The 21,999-nt window shown below is 33.5% G+C and overlaps 1 protein-coding gene across 40 annotated transcripts in view; it reads right to left on the bottom strand.

Moving 5' to 3' along the window:
* ZNF280D (zinc finger protein 280D) overlaps window positions 1–21,999 on the bottom strand; it is a 119,022-nt gene that overhangs the window by 45,967 nt on the left and 51,056 nt on the right. For 37 of the 40 annotated variants that reach the window (XR_008914744.1, XR_008914752.1, XR_008914751.1 and 34 more), the window contains 6 exons: window positions 21,803–21,960; window positions 21,266–21,366; window positions 19,726–19,872; window positions 16,625–16,756; window positions 15,238–15,530; window positions 14,486–14,626 (listed from right to left, as the gene is read on the bottom strand). Coding sequence is in view for 37 of the 40 variants with exons in the window: in XM_056809693.1 (XP_056665671.1) it covers window positions 14,486–14,626; window positions 15,238–15,530; window positions 16,625–16,756; window positions 19,726–19,872; window positions 21,266–21,366; window positions 21,803–21,960 (972 nt within the window). In the remaining 3 variants the exon portion in view is untranslated. Of the gene's footprint in view, window positions 1–8,481; window positions 15,141–15,237; window positions 15,531–16,624; window positions 16,757–19,725; window positions 19,873–21,265; window positions 21,367–21,802; window positions 21,961–21,999 lie in introns of those variants that run through there. The other 3 variants (XM_056809772.1, XM_056809776.1, XM_056809767.1) reach the window with 1 other exon arrangement.

Here is a 21,999-nt window from a genome sequence, read left to right as displayed (position 1 = left end):
AGAAAGATAAATTCCATTTAAGAACAACCACAGAAGGTATATATAGTTGGGAGTCTACCCACCAAGTCGCATATAAGGAACTATATTAATAGCATTTCTAACAATATTAATACAACTATAAAGTATTCTTTATGGAAATAAAAGATAGACCTAAATAATCAGAGAATATCAATCACTTATGGTTTTGGGTTGAGCCAATATAATAAAAATTACAATGCCACCTAAATTAATTTATATATTCAATACCAAACGATTACTTGATAGAACTAGGAAAAAATAGAAATTACATTCATCTCAAGGAACCAAAGGCCAAGAATCTCAAGGGAAATGATGAAACAGGTAGGAAGGAAGAGGGCCCTAGCTGTGTCATACCTCAGATTATACTACAAAGAGTAATCATTAAACAAAACAAAAAAAAAAATATATATATATATAAACAAAATGCAAAAGAAAACAAACATAGTAGCCCAAGAACTATAGCTACTGAGGATAAGAAGTTATGCATAAAATAGAATATGGGTCAACATCTCATATTTTATACCTCCAAATGAATACATGACTCAGACTTAAAAGATTGACAGCATAAACAAATTAAGAAACATAAGGAAGAAATTACCTTTCAGATCTATAGATAAGAAAAGACTTCATGATCAAGTGGAGAAAGTTTTATCACAGAAGATAAAATGGGGAACACTGATTACATAAAAATGTTTAAAGTTTTTGCATAAACAATGAAGTTAGAAAGGAAACAACTGGGAAAAAACGTCTTTGCCAATTTTCTCTGATAATGGTTTTATTTCCAAAGTATATGAGGAAATGATGCAAATTTATAACAAGAGACATTAATGAACTGCTAGTCAACAAATACAATTATATAGTTTAAGGGAAATCCAAACTATAGCATTATGAAAAAATGCATCCAAATTACTAATTATTAGAGAAGTGCAAATAAAAGCAACACTGGGGTTCTACTTCATTCCCATTAAATTGAAAATAATTGAAAAAAAAGACAAAATTCATTTTCTTCTTTTGTCAGTTTGTTTCAAAGTTGGAAGTTATGGGAAAACAAATATATTATGTACTATTAATAGAGCTACAAACTGGTCTACCCATTCTGGAAAACAACTTAGAACTAAGCCCCAAGTCTTATTAAACTGTGTATATTCTTTTATCAATAACATGACTAGTAGGCCTTTAACCCAAAGAAGTCTAAAAAAGAAAAGAATACATATTTACAAAAGAAGAAATAGTTCTTTTGTAGGGGCAAAGAACTAAAAAATAAAGAAATGCCCATAAATTGGGGAATAGCTGAATGAATTATGGGACAGGAATGTCAAAAGGAACAAGTTTCAGGGAAAATTTGTATGAACTAATAACAAGGGAAGTTAGCAAAACCAGGAAAACTACTCATACAAAGAAAGCATTATAAAGACAAACTTCGAAAGACTTAATTCTGATCAACCCAATGACCAACCATAATTTCAAGGGACTGATTTAGAAACATGCTACCTACCTCCTGATAAAAAAGTAAAATTTCAGAAAAAAAAATTCTTTTTGGACATGGTCAGTGCACGAATTTATTTTGTATAATTGTGCATATTTGTAACAAGAGTTTTTTCCCACCCTTTAATTGGGACAGATGCAGAATAGGAAGGCAGTAGAAAAATTTAATTAAAAAAAATAAAAATCTAATCTAATGCATGTAACTTTAGGTACAAGAGTTCAGATGATACAAGATGAGATTTTTTTTCTTTTTCACAGTTCTCTATAGTTAACTAGTCACTAAAAGAAAGAACTAAGATTTCCCTTTTAAGATAATTAAATTAGAAAATTAAAGTCCAAATTTTAACATAATAACTTGAAATGGAGATATTCCCCTTCTGATGTATATGCTTATATGCATGTATTTTGGTATAAGCCTGTGGCTTCGGTAACATAGAAAATTAGTTTCAGAGGTTTGTCTGGAGACACTGAGAGGTTAGATGACTTGCCTATAGTTGTATATGTCAGAGGAAAGATTTGAACCCAAGTCTCTCTGACACCTAGGCCAGTCATATTACCCTGCTTCTAATTATTTTATCATGTAGAAAATATAGATGCAAAATACCTGTTGAAAATTCAATGGCTTAACTATTCATATTTTTGTGGATGCTTTAATAATCTTATGTTTTTGTGCTGATATACTTATCTATCGGAATTTAGGTTGAAGCATTTTCTCAAAAGTACATTAAAATGGTTAAAACCATGAAGCAATTTAAAAATCATTATACTTGCCCCATTTCTGAAATAACTCAAATGATTTAAAAATATTTCCTAACACATTAAAATTAGTTTAATGCAAAAAAATAAAATAAAAATAAAGTGACTTGGGTACATCAATGAGTAAATAAGTGTCCTTAAAGTACATAAAGACAAAATAGATAAGAAAAGAACTACTACAAAACAATGAAAAGTAAATGAAGCAAAATTATAAAGAACAAGTGTGTACTCAAAGAAGAGATAGAAGAGACTCCTGCCTGATCCGTTTGCATAAGAGTAAGGTCCACCAGGTTAAAATATTGCATATATTTTCTAGACTTTTTTGATGAACAGCTCAATTCAACTATTTTTTTCTCCATTTCTTTAAAACAAACAAACAAAAAATTATGTGTCATTGTAGGGAGTTAAGAGGAAGAGATATTTTGGGAGAAATGTTGGTAAAGTAAAACACAAGATATCAATAAATATATTGTAAGAATTACTTAAGAGCACACAGATCAGTGATGGTGAACCTATGGTATGAATGTCAAAGATCTCAGTTGGCAGTCGGTCACCCACCCTCCCTCCCCACCCCCATCCCCACAGTTCCTTACTAGAAAGAGGGACTTGAGTGGAGCTCCTCCCCTCCCCCTCTCAACCATGCCTGATGACATTTTTTTCACATTCCCCTGCTCCTCTGCCCAGCAGCATAATGGGAACACACAGGAGGTAAGGTAGGCAGCTAGCAGGCAGTAGAACTGGAGAGGAGCAGAGTGCTTGGGCCACTCTCCTCACCCTCCCTACAAGTACTGAGGACATTCCTGACTTCACCCACTCTCTGCCCAGCAGCCCAATGGAAGTGCTTCTTCTTTCCCCTATATGGGATAAGAGGGTTAGGGGTGAGGCATATCCAGCATGCCTGTGTGGTAAGGAACAGGCATAGTACTTGGTCTGGGGGTGGGGTTGGGGGGTTAGGGTTATCTGTCTCTAAAATATCTATCTATATTCTCCATCACTAACATAGATGATACTTAAAATTAGTGGCACCCTTAAGTTATCAATGCCATTTCCAATGCCAGAAAGTAATGTTTCTTTTGAAATTTCTTACCATTGTATATTCAAGAACATTTTATCAACTAACACAAGTGGAAATTATTTACAAAAACATTTATTGTAAGTCATTTTGTTATGGCATCAAAGGGATGTTTTCCTATTAATTTCTGATTTAAATATAGAAATGGAGATGAGAAATATCTAATTATCAGTAAAAGGGAACTACTTCAATAAAATACTATAAAACTCATTTAGATAATTTATGTAATTTAATAAGAACAAAGTATTTGAAAATTGTTTTTTTAAAGAAAATTAAGAGTAATTTTTTAGATGTTAGTTTAGTTTAACAAATAAAATAGCCAACCTAATATCTTAATATAAACAAACATCCTCTCTTTAAAACCAAAAGGACAAATACCTTTCATAGGGCAGATTAACTCATTCTTTAACCAATGGCTTGAATTTTCATATATTTAAACAAAAACAGAAAAATTCTAATTATAGAGAAATGGTTTGTCTATGATTAACTGGAATTTTTAAAAACAATTTTAGCATTTCTCTAGCTCCTTCAGTATTGCATTTGGGGACACCAGCAGTAAAGACCTATAAAGTCAAAGACATTTTATAGTATATCTGAATGGACAATTAATGTACAATTCAATTCAGTTGTTTCTTTTTCTTTTTTTCTGAACAAGGATTTAAAAAACTAAAAAAGAAAAACTCATAGAATTTTAAAAATGTAAGATTTGTAGTGTATTTTTCAGTTATATCTCACCAAAATGCATTCCCCACAATACTTGTTTTATTTTAAACACTATTTTGAATTGTTTACAATTTCTCAATATGTAAAATAACTGTTATACTTTGTTTTGTTAAATTTTTAAAGAAGCACTGCTACATTGTTGGGGAAGAATTTGTGTGAGAAAGAAGGGAGAATGAAGTTTTTAAATCTTCTAAGTAGCTTCAGCTATTTCTATGATTTATCTTTTAAAATGCTGGCTAATTTAGGTTTTAACAGATTTAGAAAACTGAACCTTGAATTTCCCATTTATAAAGTATTCAAGGTATAATTTCAATATTTTTACTTATGAGGATATTTGAAATCAGGAAAATCGCACAAATAACGAAATATAAGTGCTGACTTAAACACTTCTTACTCAAGATCAATGATCAATACAGGAAATTTTCTGATTTTAGAAGCAAAAGGATCATAATTTTTTGGTGAGGTGCCTTGATCAAAATCATCTTAAGACTAAGGGAAAGAAATATTGAAAGGAAAAAAAAGCCTTCTCTTAAACACAATCTTGTCTTGGTTAATTTTATTAAAGAAAATAAAATGCAGGTTTTTTTGATATAATTTATCAACCAGTTTATTCCCAGAAAATGTATGTCTCTTATTTCACTAAGGACTTTGTAGAATTAATTTTTTTCAACATTTTATATTTTTAAAAAATTATTTATATTTTTGTAAAAAAATTTAATAACACTTGGGAAAGATAATGAAGTGAAAAAGGCAACATAAAACATCAAAAGCTTCCATAAAATTTAAACAGAAGAATTCCCTCATTCTATCCAGAATTTTATTAGCTTGCTTCCTATTAATGTTTGGGTTCTATCATTTAATAGCATCAAATTCATATAAAGAGCATAATGGGTGATTTAAGTCAGTCAATATGTGGCAGGAATTTCGGTTATATTATGCTAAGGAAACAAAGAAACAGCCTCTGCCTTCATTCTAGTGGGGAGACAAAAAGTATAAATGAGTTAAAAATGTGTGTGTGTGTGTGTGTTGCATTGAGAGCACTGGTATAAATTACATCAAAATATTTACTGCTCTGGGTAGGGGTAGGGAATCTGAATCATGAAATGTCAAAAAACAACTGTCAAAAGTATTTCTACTTGTAGTTTAAAAAACAACACCATATATATGGAATAGAAGGAAACTTGTCTAGGGAAAAGAGTTAGCAGTTGATGGGGGTAGTGAGGAAGAATAATGGAAAAAAATCTCCTGCAGATGGTAGAAGTTGAGCTATTTCTTGAAGGAAGCCAAACAGGCATGGAAAGAAAAGCATTCTAGGCATGGGGTTGGGGGGGGGGGGGGGTCGGGGGCAGGGGGAGAAGATGAGCGAGCCAGTTCAAAGGTATTATGTCAGGAGATAAGTTCATAAATTACAAGTTGACCATTGTCCTGGAATACATGGTGGTAAATTGTCTAAAAAGACTGAAAAGGTAGGATGGGGTCAGGCTACAAATAATTTTAAATGTCAGGAGTTTCTACTCAATTAAGTTATTAATAGGGGAGTCATTAAAGCTCAATGAGTTGAGGTTTGAGATTAGAGGATGAATCTTGATCAGATCAAAGCTTTAGAGACATTTCTGCAGTTGAATAGAGAATATATTGAAGTGGGGAAACACTTAAGGGAGACCAATTATTAGGCTATCATAACAGTCTACATACAATGTGAGATCATAAGGGCCTAACCCAGAGTTGTAGCTGTGTGTATATAGGGGAGATATTGGACAATTGGAAAAGTAGAAATTGTAAGATTAAAAAAAAAGAAAGAAAGAAATTGTAAGATTTGACAAAAAATTGGGGGGTGGAGACAATGAAGAGACAGCTGAAAATAATAATGAGATTGCAAGCCTGGGTAGAAGTTCTAGTAATAAAGAAGTTAAAAGAGAAATATTGCAGAGGAAAAAATAAGGGGATTTGTTTTGCATATGTTGAATACAAGATGACTACGGTATATCTATATTGTGATGTTCAAGGGTTAGTTGTTGCTAAGACGACTGTATCGGAATCTCCAATAGCAGCAAAGATAGTTTGCATTCAACCCTTATAGTATAAGCTACTTTTAAGTCCCCATTTTATGAAGCTTTTGTTTAATTACTTCTTTGTTTAATCCAAAATTCCCTTTTGCTCAGTGCTGGGGGAAGAGGGTTGGGGTGGGTGAGAACACATTAGTTCCATAAGCACACTAAATATTTAAAAGAATGGCCTAATGTATAGTTTTCATTTCTTAAGGCTCCTTGATCAAATAATGTGTTGTAACTCATGATTCTCCTATTAAAGGTATCATGAATTATAAATTTTTTCACTTCCCTTGCTTTTTCATCTAAAAGCTTTATGTGAATGAAAAAACAACGACAAACCATTGAGAGATATGGTTTGATCATTGAGTAATTATGCTAATACTATCCAGATAAACAGTGAAATAATTTATATACACAAAGCCACAATAAGCATCTATTATGTTTATTTCAATGATAGTTCAACTGTTAAGAAATTTCTTCACAGCTATTCTTTTGATTACTAGATTATTAACCAGGATATATAGGTTTCAAAACCTACATTTTACAATTATCCATCTATGTACTCCAGGGCAAGGTATTTAACACCATTGGGCTTCATTTTTCTCAGCATTCAGTAGAGGTCCACATAACTAAGGGGGTCTGTTTGTAGTTTTTAGGAATAAAAATTACATCGTTATTTTCACTAACTGAAGTATAAGCATACTTTTCAGCTATGATTTTTTAAAAATCTTTCTGAGAAAGGGTTCATAGGTTCAACTGCCAAGGGAACACAAACAAAGGTTAAAAGCCTAGATATAGTCTAATTGTTAGAAACTACATCAATAAGCTGAAATCTAGAGAGGCCTGAGTGGCCTATAGTAGCTTAGCAGCAGTCAGTACAAGAGTCAGACATGGGCAAACCAATTCTCCCATGGTACATGGCCTAAATCAGGGGACCTTTATTTAAATCTACCTTACATATTTAGATTTTACCTCCCTAGGCCTCTCTTCAGGGAGGAAAATAAGTAAATTAGAAAAAAGCATAATGATTATGAAAATCTGGTTTTTGAGATTTCTTACCAAGATGGCCACCTGAATGGGAGGCAGGATGCCCATCAAAACTCTAATGTAGGAACCAAACCAAATAGTAACCAAGGAATCCAATAATAAACTATATTAAGGGACTTCTACACTACAATTACACAAAAAAGTCATACAGATATCCAAACACGATGAAAAAATGTTAAGAAGTGAATACACCAAGTTCCAACGTAATCAGAGATGAGAAATAGTCTGAAGGGCTCCATATACTGGGGCTACAACTGTGAAGGGGTACCCTGAGAAAGAGAAACCTCAAAAAGAGAAGTCCCCAAAATGTCATATTCAAAATTCAGAACTTCCACATCAAAAAAAAAATAGTATAATATATCCAGAAAGCAGTTAAAGCACTAAAAAATGACAGTAAAGGTCACAGAACTGTCAGCAGCTTCTATTAAAAAAGAGGCAATCCCAAAGTTAAATATTCCATAAGGTGAAAAGATGTAGAATAATTCACCCTGAAAATCTTAATCCTACGAGGGAAAAAAATAGACCTTTCATAAAAGAGGACTGTTAAACATTTTTGATGAAAAAGATTAAATTTAAATTAAAGAATGGAAATACAAGCCCAATAGCCAAAAGAAATATAGAAAGTTAAAATATTTGAGCAAATGGAAAAAACTTTATATTGCTGTATTGCTAACAACACACAAACTGACAAACACACAAAAATGAGAGGATGGAGAAATTTAAGAGGAAGGGTAATATCTTTAAGGAATAAGCACAAGCAAAACAAACTTCCTGATCTGAAGGGGAGACATAACAGGATTAGGGGCAAAGAAAGGAGCTATACAATCCAAAGGAGTGCTTTAGATTGCCTCTTAAACAACTGAGGAATGGGAGAACAAATTGTGGAACATTGTGCTTTAAAGTAATAATATGAAACAATTTCAAGAGAATCCTGGGTAGGCAAGAATTGAAACAGGATGAAGCAAGCAAAATCATGAAAATAATTTATACAAAGACAACATGGTAAAGGAAAATTACTTTGAAAGAATTAAAAAGCTGATCAAGAAATCAAAAACCATGTTACCAGAGGAAATGAAACAAAGCCTAACATCCACTTCCTAACAGGTGATGGACATAGGCAGAGAGGAACATTTTTGGATGTGGCCATTGTATATTTTCCTTGGCGATGCTTATTAGCTCTCCCCCCCCCCCCATTTTCTCTCAGTCAGGGAAGGGGAGAAGAAAGGGACTCATGGATTATTAATGCCGAGAAAGGGACAAATGAAACATTTTTTAAGAATCCACACAAAAAAACAGAATGAAGTTCATTCAGAAGGAAGCACAGACAAGTTTTGAAAAGTAGAATTTATTAAAAAAAACACACACACAAGTGGTGCAATATGGACATTCATGGTTTCATCTAAATCCACTTTTTTGTGTCCTGCTTTATGTATGGTATGCACTTTTTGGTGTTTAAGTTCAAAATTTAAAAATAATAGTTAAAATTAAAACATCAACAATTAGTATTTAACTAGTCTATACTCAAAAACAGGAACAAAATCACTACTCAATAAAAAATGAAAAGAAAACTGGATGGTTGAATATGTAAAGGGAAGGAGGGGGCACAGGGGTTGCTTCTCACATCACATACCATAACAAACTGAATTAGATAACAACATTTTTAAAATTTTACAAAATAAAACAAACTAAAGGAAAGGAAAACTCTATAAGATCTCTATCCTCAAAATATGGTACTGACTATCTGCCATACCAGAATGAACCTCATTTTTACCTAACTTCTCAGACCCCTATTGTCCTTCAAAACACTGTTTGAGGACAAGTTTTCAGATTAAAGACACTACTAGTGTTCTTCCACTGAAGTATTTACCTTGAATTTATTTTGGATATATTTAATGTACCTGTTATTTCCCACAATAGCATGATAATACCTTGATAAGGATGGTTTTATTTTTTTGTATGTCCAGTGCATAGTGCCTGAAACACAGAAAGATCTTAATGAACTGATAACTGACTCTTTCATCTATGAAAAACAGATCTTTTTCCAATAACAAAAAGCAATCAAGCATTTCTTAAGTCTCCGCTGAGGTACTATATACTACACACTAGAGATACAAAGACAAAAGTAATCACTCAATATGTTATGTAACATAAAGCAAAACAATCACTACACTCAAGAAAATTATATTCCAGTTGTGGAAACTTCATGGGAGGCAGTACACTATGGTAAGAAGTGTGTTGAATTTGGAGATCTGGATTTAAATCCCAGTTTTCCCATTTACTAGTTCTGTGGCTGAACTTACATAAATCTTAATTTCTGAACCTCAGTTTACTTATCTGCAAAATGAGGGATCTTTAAGGAGATGTCCACCTCTAAATCTATGATTCTGTTGTATATAATTCAGCATAGCAGGGACTCCCATATCTACTGATTCAATTACCCATAGGTAACCATGGAAAAATTGGCAAATTCTAGAAAATAAAAACCCAAACCAAATAGTTCATGAATTTCAAACTGCTCACGAAGTGAGTATGGGCTGTTAACATGATGAAGTCCACCAGCTGAGTGTGTGTTTCATCTCCTTTTGAGAGAGAGAAATATACAGAATTGTTGTTTCCCTTCATTTTCAAAGAGGACCAATGACATCACTGGATGATGTCTTAACTGAACATGAATTTTATTTTTAATAAGGCTGAGTTGCACAAAGTCATCAATCTCTCTCTCTCTCTTCCAGACTCATCAGAGTCCAGTATCAACACAAGTCAGGGTAACTGGTAATGGTGCTAGATGCAGTAGATGATCATGGCATCTTCAATGTCTGAACAACCTCTAGACGCATCTCGTTGCCTGCTTCACTGCTTTCAATGCCTGGCCAAACTGTTCTCATTTCCCATTCAACTGGGGGAAGACTTCATGCTTAGAACAGACATCCCCCTAACTCACTGCTAAGTTTGTATCCCATTGGTCAACCTCAACCTGTTTTAGTCCATCTGCCAAGACAGTTTCTTGGAGCAATAGATGAGAATCAAGTGCCAGAAGGACATCAAAGGTGGGTGACCAACCCTGAAAGAGGCTCAGCAAACCTTTAGACCAGAGATGCTAGTCCTCCTTGAAAACCCATACACCTCGGGAGTAGAGTACTGAATAATAATGTACAACGTGCTTTATTATTACTGTATTTAATGTTGGTAAGAGCATTGTACTCTGTGCTCATCAATTAAGCTTTATTATATATGATTATATGTACAAGAAAATCACATTATATATGTTGTCAGCAGGTGTTCATTTATATCCAGGTATCAGCCATCCATGGTAGGTCTTGGAATGCATCCCTTGCCGATACAGAAGCCCTACTATATATACACACAAAACTTACATAAATAAGATAAAGTAAAATTAGAGAAGAAGGCATTAACAACTGGGAAGGACTGGGAAGAGCTTCACACAGAAGATGCTTGAGCTAAATGTTGAAGGAAACTAGGGACTCTAAGAAGCAAAGTTGAGGATGGAGAAATAGGAGCTGACTGGGACTAAGCAGAAAGGTAATTCAGGCATTTGTTACGTAAGGAATACTGCAAGACAATAAGGAATCACTGACAATTTTGAAACATAAGAACCATAGGACCAGAATAATACTTTTAAGATTATTTGGAGTGCAGCAGGTAGAATTATTTATAAAACACAAGAAACAAGGAAATCAGCAGTTTTGCAATAGTACAATAAGAAAGTAATATGGTAGGGCAGCTGGGTGGCTCAGTGGATTGAGAGCCAGGCCTAGAGACGGTTAGTCATAGGTTTAAATCTGACCTCAGACATTTCCTAGCTGTGTGACCCTGGGCAAGTCACGTTTAACCCCCATTGTCTAGTCCTTACAATTCTTCTGCCTTAGAATACAGTACTGATTCTAAGGCAGAAGGTAAGGATTAAAAAAAAGAAAAGAAAAGAAAAAAGAAAGTAATGTGTACCCAAATAATATACTTGTAGTAGAAAAAGAAATGAAAAAAATTAATGTGAAAGAATGCTTGCTCACAAATATCAGGAAACAAGGAGGAGCCAAAATATAATTCCAACGTTTCAAGCTTTGATGAAAGGTAGATTGGCAGCACCGATGTATAACAAAAATACTAACCAGTGAAAAGTGGGGGAAATACTGAATTTAGTTTTAGACAGAGCTGAATTTGAGGTGTGGAAGGAATGTCAATTGTAAAAAGCCTAGTAGCACAAAAGATATGCAAGCCTGGGGCTCAGGAAAAAGATCAAGATCAGAAGTGTAGATTTGGAACTCTTTTAACTAGAGGTCATAGTCAGAAGAATATAAATAATAAATACTGCTATGTCTAAGAAATACAGAAATTGTTGTATTTATCCAATCTCAACATAAAAGAAAAATAAGTAAAAACAAATATATGACCTAATTTATTCATACTCCAAAGCAGTATTTGGATAGTATAATTGTAATCTAAATCTTCTAGTAAAATCAAATTAACCTTCCCCTTTTTGGAGGTACAGTTGTTGTTGGGTTTGTTTGTTTTTTTTAAGTTTTTCTTTCTAGTCAATTTTTCCCCATTTTCTCCTCCCTAAGTGGTTTTATAACATCTGCAAGAAATCAATTACTGAGATCCTTTCACTCACAGGGGAAGTATTTTCACTACACAGCAAACATTTCAAGATACAAGGTTCGAGAAGTCAACAATAATAACTAAGATCAGCCAATCACCAACTATATGTATTAGATGAAACTGCTTCAATTACAAATGTGTAAGAGACCAAACTATACTAGTAAATAAATATCTATAATGATGAAACATAATTGACACATCACTCAATTGCCTCAAAATAATTCTTTGCTGAGAGGAAGAGTAATATATAGCTTAGTGCTGGTTTTTGGTAGGCCGATTATTTTCTTTAGACTTTTTAATAATTTGAGTTTCTCATAATTTGTGGTCCTCCTCTGCCTATCCTTTAAGACTTTTCAAATATGAGACATTGAATGTACTTGCTGCCCTAGTAAGTCACCTCACTGCCACATAGATGTTTCATGGACATGTCAGTGCTCCATGAATTTGCCTTGGCTATTCTTCCCATCTGGACCATTCTCTCTCTTTCCAACCACTTATCTAATGATTCCTTATCCTTCCAAGTCTGGCTTACATCCTACCTTGTATGTACAGTAAAAAGAGCACCATTGATATTAGAAAACCTAGGTTGATCTCCTAGGATAACTTTGGAGAAGCCAATTCACCTCTGTTTCCTTATCTGCAAAAGGGAGGTAATAATACTTACACTATCCATCTCAGATTATCTTAAGGATAAAAAAAGAGATAATATAAATGTACCTTTTTTAGGTATTACCTCTTCCACAAAGTTTTCCCAAATACTCTAACTGTCAAACTAGTTTCTTGTTTTTTTGAAAAACTATAACCTATATACCAACTACCACATGACTCAGTACTTAATTGTTCTAGATAGATTAGTTCTGTCCAAGTCTTTTTTGAGGGCAAAAACCATCCCTAATGTCTCAATTACATGGAAACAGAGGATGGTACAATGGCAGTATGTGATCTGAGTTAGGATCCTTCCTTAACATGGGGAAGCAAGATGGCACAGTGAATAGAGAATGCCATACCTGTATTGAGAAGAACCGAAATTCAAATCTGGCTTCAGATACTTCTTAACTGTGTGACCCTGGGCAAATCAATTAACCCTGGTTGCCTCCTCCTTGCCTTTCTATCTTAAGAATTGTTACTAAGGTTAAAAAAAAAAGACACTAGCTGTGTAAACAGGGGCAACTCTAATCTTTTCATGCCTCAGTTACCTCATCAGAAAAATAGGGATAATATTAGCATCTACCTTGCAGGATTAGTTGTAAGGATGAAATTAAATTTTCTTAAAGGTGTTTCACACTTAGCAGATATTGGGCACTAAAGAAGTGATTATTTCCCTTCTTTCCCTCAAGGACCCAGCTAAGGATCATGTATCTAGAACTAGAAAGGACCTTAGAGGTCATCTAATTCAACTCCCTAAGCTATATGCTTGAGAAAACTTATAAGAGATAGAAAAAGATTTGTTCAGTGTCTTATAGGAAGTAGTGACATGGTCAAGATTGGAGCCTAGAACCTCTGGCTCCAGATCCAGTACACTTTCTACCATACCATGATGTAGCAATTGCCAATAAAGTCAATAAGCTTAGCTTTGCGACTTTCTAGAAATGTTCAGCAGGTCATACGAGAAATGGAGAAAATAGACAGGTTTTGTTCTTCTCTTACTGTTAAGGAAGGGGCATGGTAAGTAGGAGAAAAAGACAAAAGATGAATTCATAAATGTTAATGTGACACCATTGATAAAACTTCCATCCAAGATAGGCACACTGCAAGTAAAGATGTCTGATAAACAAGGAGGAAAAAAAGAAGCTGAAATAATGAAGGTAATACAGAAAAAGAAAAAAGGCAGTGTAGTGAAAAGTCAGGTAAGAATTCAAATTCTCTTAAATGTGACACCATTTAGTATGATAATGAGATCTAAGATAAAACCCTGCAGATAGATGAAATCCAGATGAAAGTCATTAAAAGTAGAGGTCAAATAATCTGCAAAGGCATAACTCTGACATGCTAGAAGTCCTAAAGTAAACAGCAGAGACAAGGTAGAAAGAAGGACTCTGAAGTAGATGCTTGTCAGTCAGGAAAGTGAAAGAATATATTAGATTTCAGTTAAGTAATGACAACAAGAAAGAGCTGGTATAAAGTCAAGTTCATGAGCCACATGAAAATACATGGCCATTATTCATTTTTGGTCAAAACCAATATATCCAAAGTTGATAACCCAACTGTACCACTAGACTTGCACTAATTCAAGCTGTTCCCCTGAAACAAATCTACCCTAAAGGATGAAACTTGGCCAACTGACTATGCTGAGAAAAATAAAGGATCCAAAAGTGAATTTCACAAGTATTTTAAGTGCTAGTAGCACTGTTAGAATAGCTGACCTGTCTTCCAAAAATGACTGGATAATTTATTCAAAGCAAAGGAGTCAACATCATCACATTAGAGTCACTACTATAACTCCTCTAAGAGTCCATTTTCTCCAAACAAAACCCAAGAGAACAAAAAAATAACAATTTTTGACCTTATGCTAGCTTCTTCTAACCTGACTGCTCTTAATAGTCAATTCTCAGCTGAATGGTTATATTGAGAGATACTATAGTGATTATAAGTTTCTCAAATAACAGGTAATATGGTATTTACCATATAAGGAACAATGAACATTAACTAATTTCAGAAAATAAACCTACTCATTTCAGTGTTAAACTAACAATTTACAAATATCAACTCATCTTACCTCATCATGTGATTTACATAGGCTTTACTACAGCTAGTGTTGTATCTGCATAAACTACAGTGGACATATGTAGGAAAATGGTTTGCAAAATCTTTTATTTCCGAATAACACTCAATGCACTTGTGAACTCCCCGACGAAACCTTATGGGAACATAAAACAACAACAACAACAACAAAAATCAAAATAACATTTTAAAACTAAAACAGTAGGGGAACTCATATAAATATTTTAATTCTTTAATCCAAAATACTCAAATCAACATTTTTTACACAGAGACCAAAGACTTCTATTATAGTGATATGCTTTGGTATAAGGATCCAGTAAAACTACAAAAAAATCTAATGAGTATAAAATTGAAAAGTAAGAGTGAACATGTCACCTGGACTTGCAATATCAGTTAAGGCTTCGTGTGTGTGTGTGTGTGTGTGTGTGTGTGTGTGTGTGTGTGTGTGTGTGTGTGTGTGTGTGAAATAAGCAGAGAGGCAATAAGATTAACCAGTTGAGAATCAAGCAGGGTAAGTTTAGTACTAAAATATGGAAATTATAGATTAAACAGAATAATTCCAGTAGTGCACAGCAGTAAAAGGAGCACCTTTTTATTATCTGCTTGTTCTTCATGCCAAATAAAGCGGTCAGGCAGTGTCCTAGAGAGGTCTATTAAAACAGGGTGAATTTGAAAAAGAAACAGAGAATTAAATTTTCGTATGTAAGATCAAAACATTTTTGGAGACAACATATTAAAAGATGTTACCTTAAATTCCTCAATGCTGTATTAACTTTGTTTCTCTTTGTGCCCCCAGAGCCTGTTCCTGGCTTCTTTTGCCCATGAGATGTTTTCGGTTTGGATTTAGATTTTGTTGCAGTAGTTCTTGTACTGTTTTTTGCAGTGGTACTTTTTGCAGTGGTGGTTTTTGCAGTAGTACTTTTTGCAGTTGTATTTTTAGTCCGTGGAGGAGATAGCTGAAGAGTAGAAGTGCTTGCACTAATAGAAGGTGCAGTTGATGCTCCTGCCTGAAGAGGTCCAACTGAAGCTCGGATAGTAACCTAGAAAAATAAAGACTACTTAAGTGCTTTGAAATTTTAAAGTGCTATTATCAATATTAACATAATAATTCTTAATATTTGAAAGCAAATGAATATCCAGCAGGTTGAAAATATCAATCCCAGTAAATGAAAAACAGAAAACAGATCTTCTACTTGTACTATACATATTCATACTGTTTTAATATCAATTTAATTTTACTCTAGTTTTTAAAATATATGAATAGATATTAATTTGTAGGCAGATTCAAGATATAAAGAATAAGGAAAAAAACAGGGATTTTTATATTAATGATCATGGGGTTGGAGAAAGTAATTACTGTTTTTATATCTTTTATGGAAGTTTGTATAATATTGACAAGTACATGGAAAATAGTTTGTTGCAAAAGGCCTTTAAAATGATGTTTTGTTTTCTTTAATAAGTCAGCATAATGAGTTGTATAGTCCCTATATATTTCAGAAAATTATTATAAAAGGATGTAGCCAAATATGTCATTCATGAAAGCTTGATTATTTCCCTTCTAACACTCTCATCAAGAACACTACTAATATTGAAATACTTCGTAGCCGTGTGACCCTAGGCAAGTCACTTAATCCCAATTACTGAGCCCTTACCACTCTTCTGCCTTGGAACTAATATATACCATTGATTTTAAGGTGGAAGGTAAGGGTTTAAAAAAAAAAAAGAACACTCCTAATGCATGTGAGGATTTGAAAATATCTGTGATTTTTTATTGGTAATTTATTTTTTATTAATTTTTATTGGTAAGACAACTCCATACCAATATAGAAATGCACATATCTGCTTGCATCTAAATGTAATGGAGAATTTACTGTCACACTGAGAAGTTAGTGTTAGAGGTCAAAGAGGTGAAAAGGATCACAGTAAGTATATGTCAGTTAACAGGGTATGAAGCTAGGATTTCCTGTATTTCTGAACTTTTAACTCATTCTACCATGATGACCTTCATAATATATTAATTTGTATAAAAATCTCACAAAGCATGGGTTGATAACAAAGATAAATATCAAACAATTCCTTGCTCTCAAGAAGCTTACATACTCTTAAAAGAGCTTATATTTTATTTAAAATTTACTTTTGTTCCAGGAGGCAATCCTTCCAATTGTTTGGGTTTTTTAAATGTTCGATGTTGAGTCTTATGATCCATTTTCTCTTTGCAAGTCAAAAACTGAAGTCGGCACTTTGTACAGCGATATATTCCTTTTTTCTATTTTTTAGAGGGTAAAACAAACAAACAAACAACACAAAAACTATAATCAGAATACACTCATCACTGGAAAATGCTCTAAATGATTTACTTTCAAGATTGTGTGAATAGAATTTAAAAATCTTAATAGTTCATAAATACACATTCTCTCTTTATAAGTCCTTATTAATAGTATCAAAGAATTGTAGAAGTTTGACAACCTAAATTTAGTACTCTAATTTATAATACTATTATATGGATTAAGGATACTGAAAGTGTGTATTAAATTTTGGTAGTAGAGAAAAATTATGAAAGCAAAATAAATACTTACTAAATGGGTTTAAAATAGTTCTTTAATATGTAACATCCATCAGCAAAAATGCAATATTTTTTGTGTAAAAAAAACTAAACAATGTTTATAACTTTATCTAATTTTACATGTCAATAAAATAAAAAAAGCATTAATGGTAGAATTTACATATTCCTAGGTCATAGCATAATAAAATAGTTTTTTTGAATGCAATACATTTATGCAAATTTCAAATTTTCAAAAGTTGTTATCTAGTACTCAATTTCTTTATTCTCTTATTTAAACACATCTAAATCAAACTAATTTTATTTATCAAAAATATAGTCATTGTTTGTCTCCCCCAGTTTACCTTTTACCCTTGCTTCTCTACTTCCACATTCAATTATTTATTAAGACTTTTAAGGTTCAGTGCAGCTAAGCTGGCACAGTATTAGATAGAGCACCAGGAATGGATTCAGGAACACCTGGGTTCAGATATAACCACAGACATGCTAACTGTGTGACTCTGGGCATGTCATTTAACCTTGTTTGCCTAATCCTTACTGTGAATTGTTAATGAGAGAGAAAGTAAGGGTTAATTTTTTTTTTTGATGCTCCTATTGATACCACTATAGCTATGTTGAAACCCCCCCCACAAGATTTAGAGCCAGAAATCCTAGGTTTGAATCCTGCCCACAACTTACTAGTTCTATAATCCTAAAAAAGAAATCACTACAACCTCTCTGTGACTCCTTTTTATTTGTAAAATGAGGACATTGTACCAGACCATGTTCCAGAAGCACCTTCCATCTCTGATACCTATGATCCCATAAACATTCTGTTCCATTCTAGATATTTAATTTATACCTGAGCTATTAAAATAATCTCTTAATAAATCTTATGCCCCTACTTCTATTTATCCTCCACAAAGCTACCAAATTAAATCTTTATTGCATAAATTATGCCATGCTTATGTTTAAAGTCTCCCTATTGCCTAGCTTTGTGTCTCATTACTATCTACCTTTATACCAGATGTTTTAAGGGGGAGGGGTGTGTGTGTGTGTGTGTGTGTGTGTGTGTGTGTGTGTGTGTGTCCCTCCCCTTGTGCAATCTATTGAAGTCTATGGATCTGTTTTCAGAAGGTTTCGAATTGCATAAAATGAAACACATTGGTTTCACAAAGGAAAGAAATATTGAAATATTATGAAAATTTAAGAAAAGGAAGTAAGTAAAAAGAAGTTCAAAGAAACCTAGGTTAAGAACCTTAGCTTTAAAAGTTTTACTCGAACCAAAATAAACTATTGATTTTAATATATAACAAATTCTCATTTGTTTTGTGCACTACATTCCCTAACCAAGGAATGTCTTCTCTCAATACACCCACTCATTCACCTGTAGAAATCCTTTATTTCAGAAGTCTACATATTCAAAAGCTAAGAGATTCATTGAAAATACTTAAATGTTTAGATTTAATAGAAAATAATTAAGATAATTTTTTCTAAGCTAGCATTCCCCATTTCATGATTAGAACCTAGGTCCTCTGATGCTAAATCCAATGCTCTCTCCTCAGTGCCACATTGCTTTTATTTTAAGAAGACTTTACCACCATTGATACCTCTCCTTCATTAGGAATAAAGTGTCCTCTCTCCTGGACACCAATTATATGAATCGCAAATTGCTTCTATTCTCCAGGGCTTTAATTGATTTCCTTCTCTCTCACTTGGTTAGACAACACACAAAAGGTTGGATGGCTTTCTACTTAGTCCATGGTGATCAGCTATAGATTATGAAACTTACTAGTGTTTAATTTTTCTTTTTTTTTAGTATGCCACACACAGTATTCTCAAAAGTTCACTAACCTCCCTAAATCCCAACATTTCTGATACTTGACAGATCAGTGCTGAAGGAATTCTTAGCCTGAACAAACCTAAATTGTTATTTTCTACCTACTCCCCTCTCCATAATAAGGACCAACAAAATGAAAGGGTAGGGAGGGGTAGGGAGAAAGAGAGAGATGGGTGGAGAAAGGAAGAAATGGGTAGGTCTTCAGAGAAATTCTGTTGGATCAGCAGGAAATGGAATGAGATGGTAGACAATGTGTTGAGACTTATTCAGTCTGACCCCCAAAAGAGGGGTAGCATTTTTATCCCTTTGGTCACTAATTTCAGGAGAGTTTTCCAGGCTCCTAGTGCCACAGCATTTTTTGTAATGGGGGGAAGGAGGGAAAGGACAGACAGGAAATTGGAAAAGGGAGAACAAATTATTGTTGTTTTATGAATTCTCTCTCTCCCATTTCCTCTTTATTTTTTTTTATTTAATTCAGTTTTATTTTATTTATAGTTCCAAATTCTTTTTCTTAGAACACTGGAGTCAGCATGAAAGCATATGATTTTTCCATTGTTTATTTGGGCTTACCCTATTTCCTCTTTAAATTAATCTCCATATCCCTGCCTCCTTTTCTCCAAACACCTAATACACATAAAGACCCTGCCTGAAGACTCACTCTCCCATTCAAACCTGGAAAATTTTAACATTTAATAGCATTATAACTAGAAGGTAAAGTGCAAGGTAGTTGGGATTTTAACTAGCCATATTAACTGAGAGTTTTACCTGTAATTCATTATTTAGACAAAGCTTCAATTCCTGAGCACTTTAATTTAGTCACAATACAACGAATAAACAAGAATGTTTATTGACTTACCTGATGTTTCATATAATGATGCATGTATGGTGTAGCAAGTTTAATAACTTTGAGGCAAAATGGACAAAGCAAATTCTTAGTATTTTCATGGGAAGTTCTAAAATGTGTTTCCACATCAGAAAATGATGATGATCTATAATTACACACCTAGAAATAAAGAATACTATATTAGCATGAACATTTAGATATGAAATAGTTAAAAATCAAGCTATCAAAAATTGGTAATCACCTTATAAATAAAATAGCATTAAAATGAGACTGGCTAGTTGACAAAATCCCATTTTCTATTTTTAAGAGTGATACCAAGAGACAGGATGAGTTGTGAACTGAAAAAAAATTTTTTTCAGCTACACTTAGTACTTGTACACTGATCATCCACAAACTCATATTTTCCTATTTTCAGTTTCTTTTGACTTTAAGGGAAAAACTTATAATTTCACTCTTATGTAGAGTATTTCCCTCTAATTAAAAGCTATATTCTAGGTATGTAATGAGGCAACTTCTCTTATCACTTTATCCTAGAAAATGCCTTGAGTTTTGAGGTGATGCTAACATTTGATTTAGACATACTATGACAGTTACCATTTACTATTTCTCAATCAGGAAGTTTTAAGAACCTACTCTGCACAAGGATCTATGCCAATGATATCATATATTCAATGCCATATCTCTCTACCAATAAACCCAACCACTAATAAATGACATTTTTCCTAAAGCAGCTAAATTTTATAAACTGAGAAATTAATCATTACTGTGAATCATAAACTGTGAATTAATCCAACCATTCTGGAGGGCAATTTGGAACTATGCCCAAAGGGCGATAAAAGACTGTCTGCCCTTTGATCCAGCCATAGCACTACTGGGCTTGTACCCCAAAGAGATAATAAGGAAAAAGACTTGTACAAGAATATTCATAGCAGCATTCTTTGTGGTGGCCAAAAATTGGAAAATGAGGGGATGCCCTTCAATTGGGGAATGGCTGAACAAATTCTGGTATATGTTAGTGATGGAATACTATTGTGCTAAAAGGAATAATAAAGTGGAGGAATTCCATGGAGACTGGAACAACCTCCAGGAAGTGATGCAGAGCGAAAGGAGCAGAACCAGGAAAACACTGTACACAGAGACTGATACATTGTGGTACAATTGAAGGTAATGGACTTCTCCATTAGTCTCAATGCAATGTCCCTGAACAATCTGCAGGGATCTAAAAAACACTATCCACAAGCAGAGGATAAACTATGGGAGTAAATACACCGATGAAAAGCAACTGTTTGACTACAGGGGTGGAGGGGATATGACTGAGGAGAGATACTAAATGAACAATCTAATGCAAATACCAACAACATGGAAATGGGTTTGAATCAAGAACACATGTGATACCAGTGGAATTGCATGTCGGCTGTGGGAGAGGTGGAGGGAGGGGGGGAGGGAAGAAAAGAAAATGATCTTTGTTTCCAATGAATAATGTTTGGAAATGACCAAATAAAAATAAAAAAAAAAATAAATACATAAATTTTAAACACAATTTTCATGTTACCTGACAAAAATATGGCATTTCACCAGGTTTATGATTGTCCTTCATATGTTGTAAAAGAACTTGCTCTGTTTCAAATGATAACTCACAGATTTTACAAATAGCTAAAAGAGAGAAAAAGCATTCAGGATATTATATTACTCACATTTTAAAAAATTATATGCATTACTTATTCATACTATTTCTCTAATAAGCACAAATGACATTTTAAAAATTAACCTAAAAATATCTATAAATTATGAAACCTGGGTTTACTTTTTAGTTGCTTCAATGCAATTTGTTTAGGCTCACACACAAACATAGACACAGACACACATACTAGCCTTGGCCAGGGAACTCCCACTTCATGAAATTTACTAAAACTAGACTCCCTTTCTCATAGATAATTCAGAATGAAAAGCTGTCAAAAACTAATTATGCCTTGAAATTCAATTGTTATATATTCTAATTTTTCTAAAATGGCTCTTGCTTCATTTTGCCTCCCCATTTCAGAATATCAAACCAAAAGACATACAGTGCTTAAATGAAAATGTAACTTACTAGAAAATTCATGGGGGGTATGTGTACTTTCAATGTGACATTGCAGCTGGAAAGGTGTGGGAAATTGACGATAGCAATGTTGGCAAGTCGTGTGGTTTTCCCAGCTTTCACTGCTCTGTTTCTCAAGTTCCAAATGGTGTTTCATGTGGTTCATAAACCTACAAGTGATTGTCAATAGGTGCAAGATTGTAGTTAAA

The sequence above is a fragment of the Monodelphis domestica genome, chromosome 1 (genome assembly GCF_027887165.1).
Source record: "Monodelphis domestica isolate mMonDom1 chromosome 1, mMonDom1.pri, whole genome shotgun sequence".
NCBI lineage: Eukaryota > Metazoa > Chordata > Mammalia > Didelphimorphia > Didelphidae > Monodelphis > Monodelphis domestica.
The sequence above is the reverse complement of the archived record's forward strand: the minus strand, read 5'-3'. Positions and strand labels throughout refer to the sequence as shown.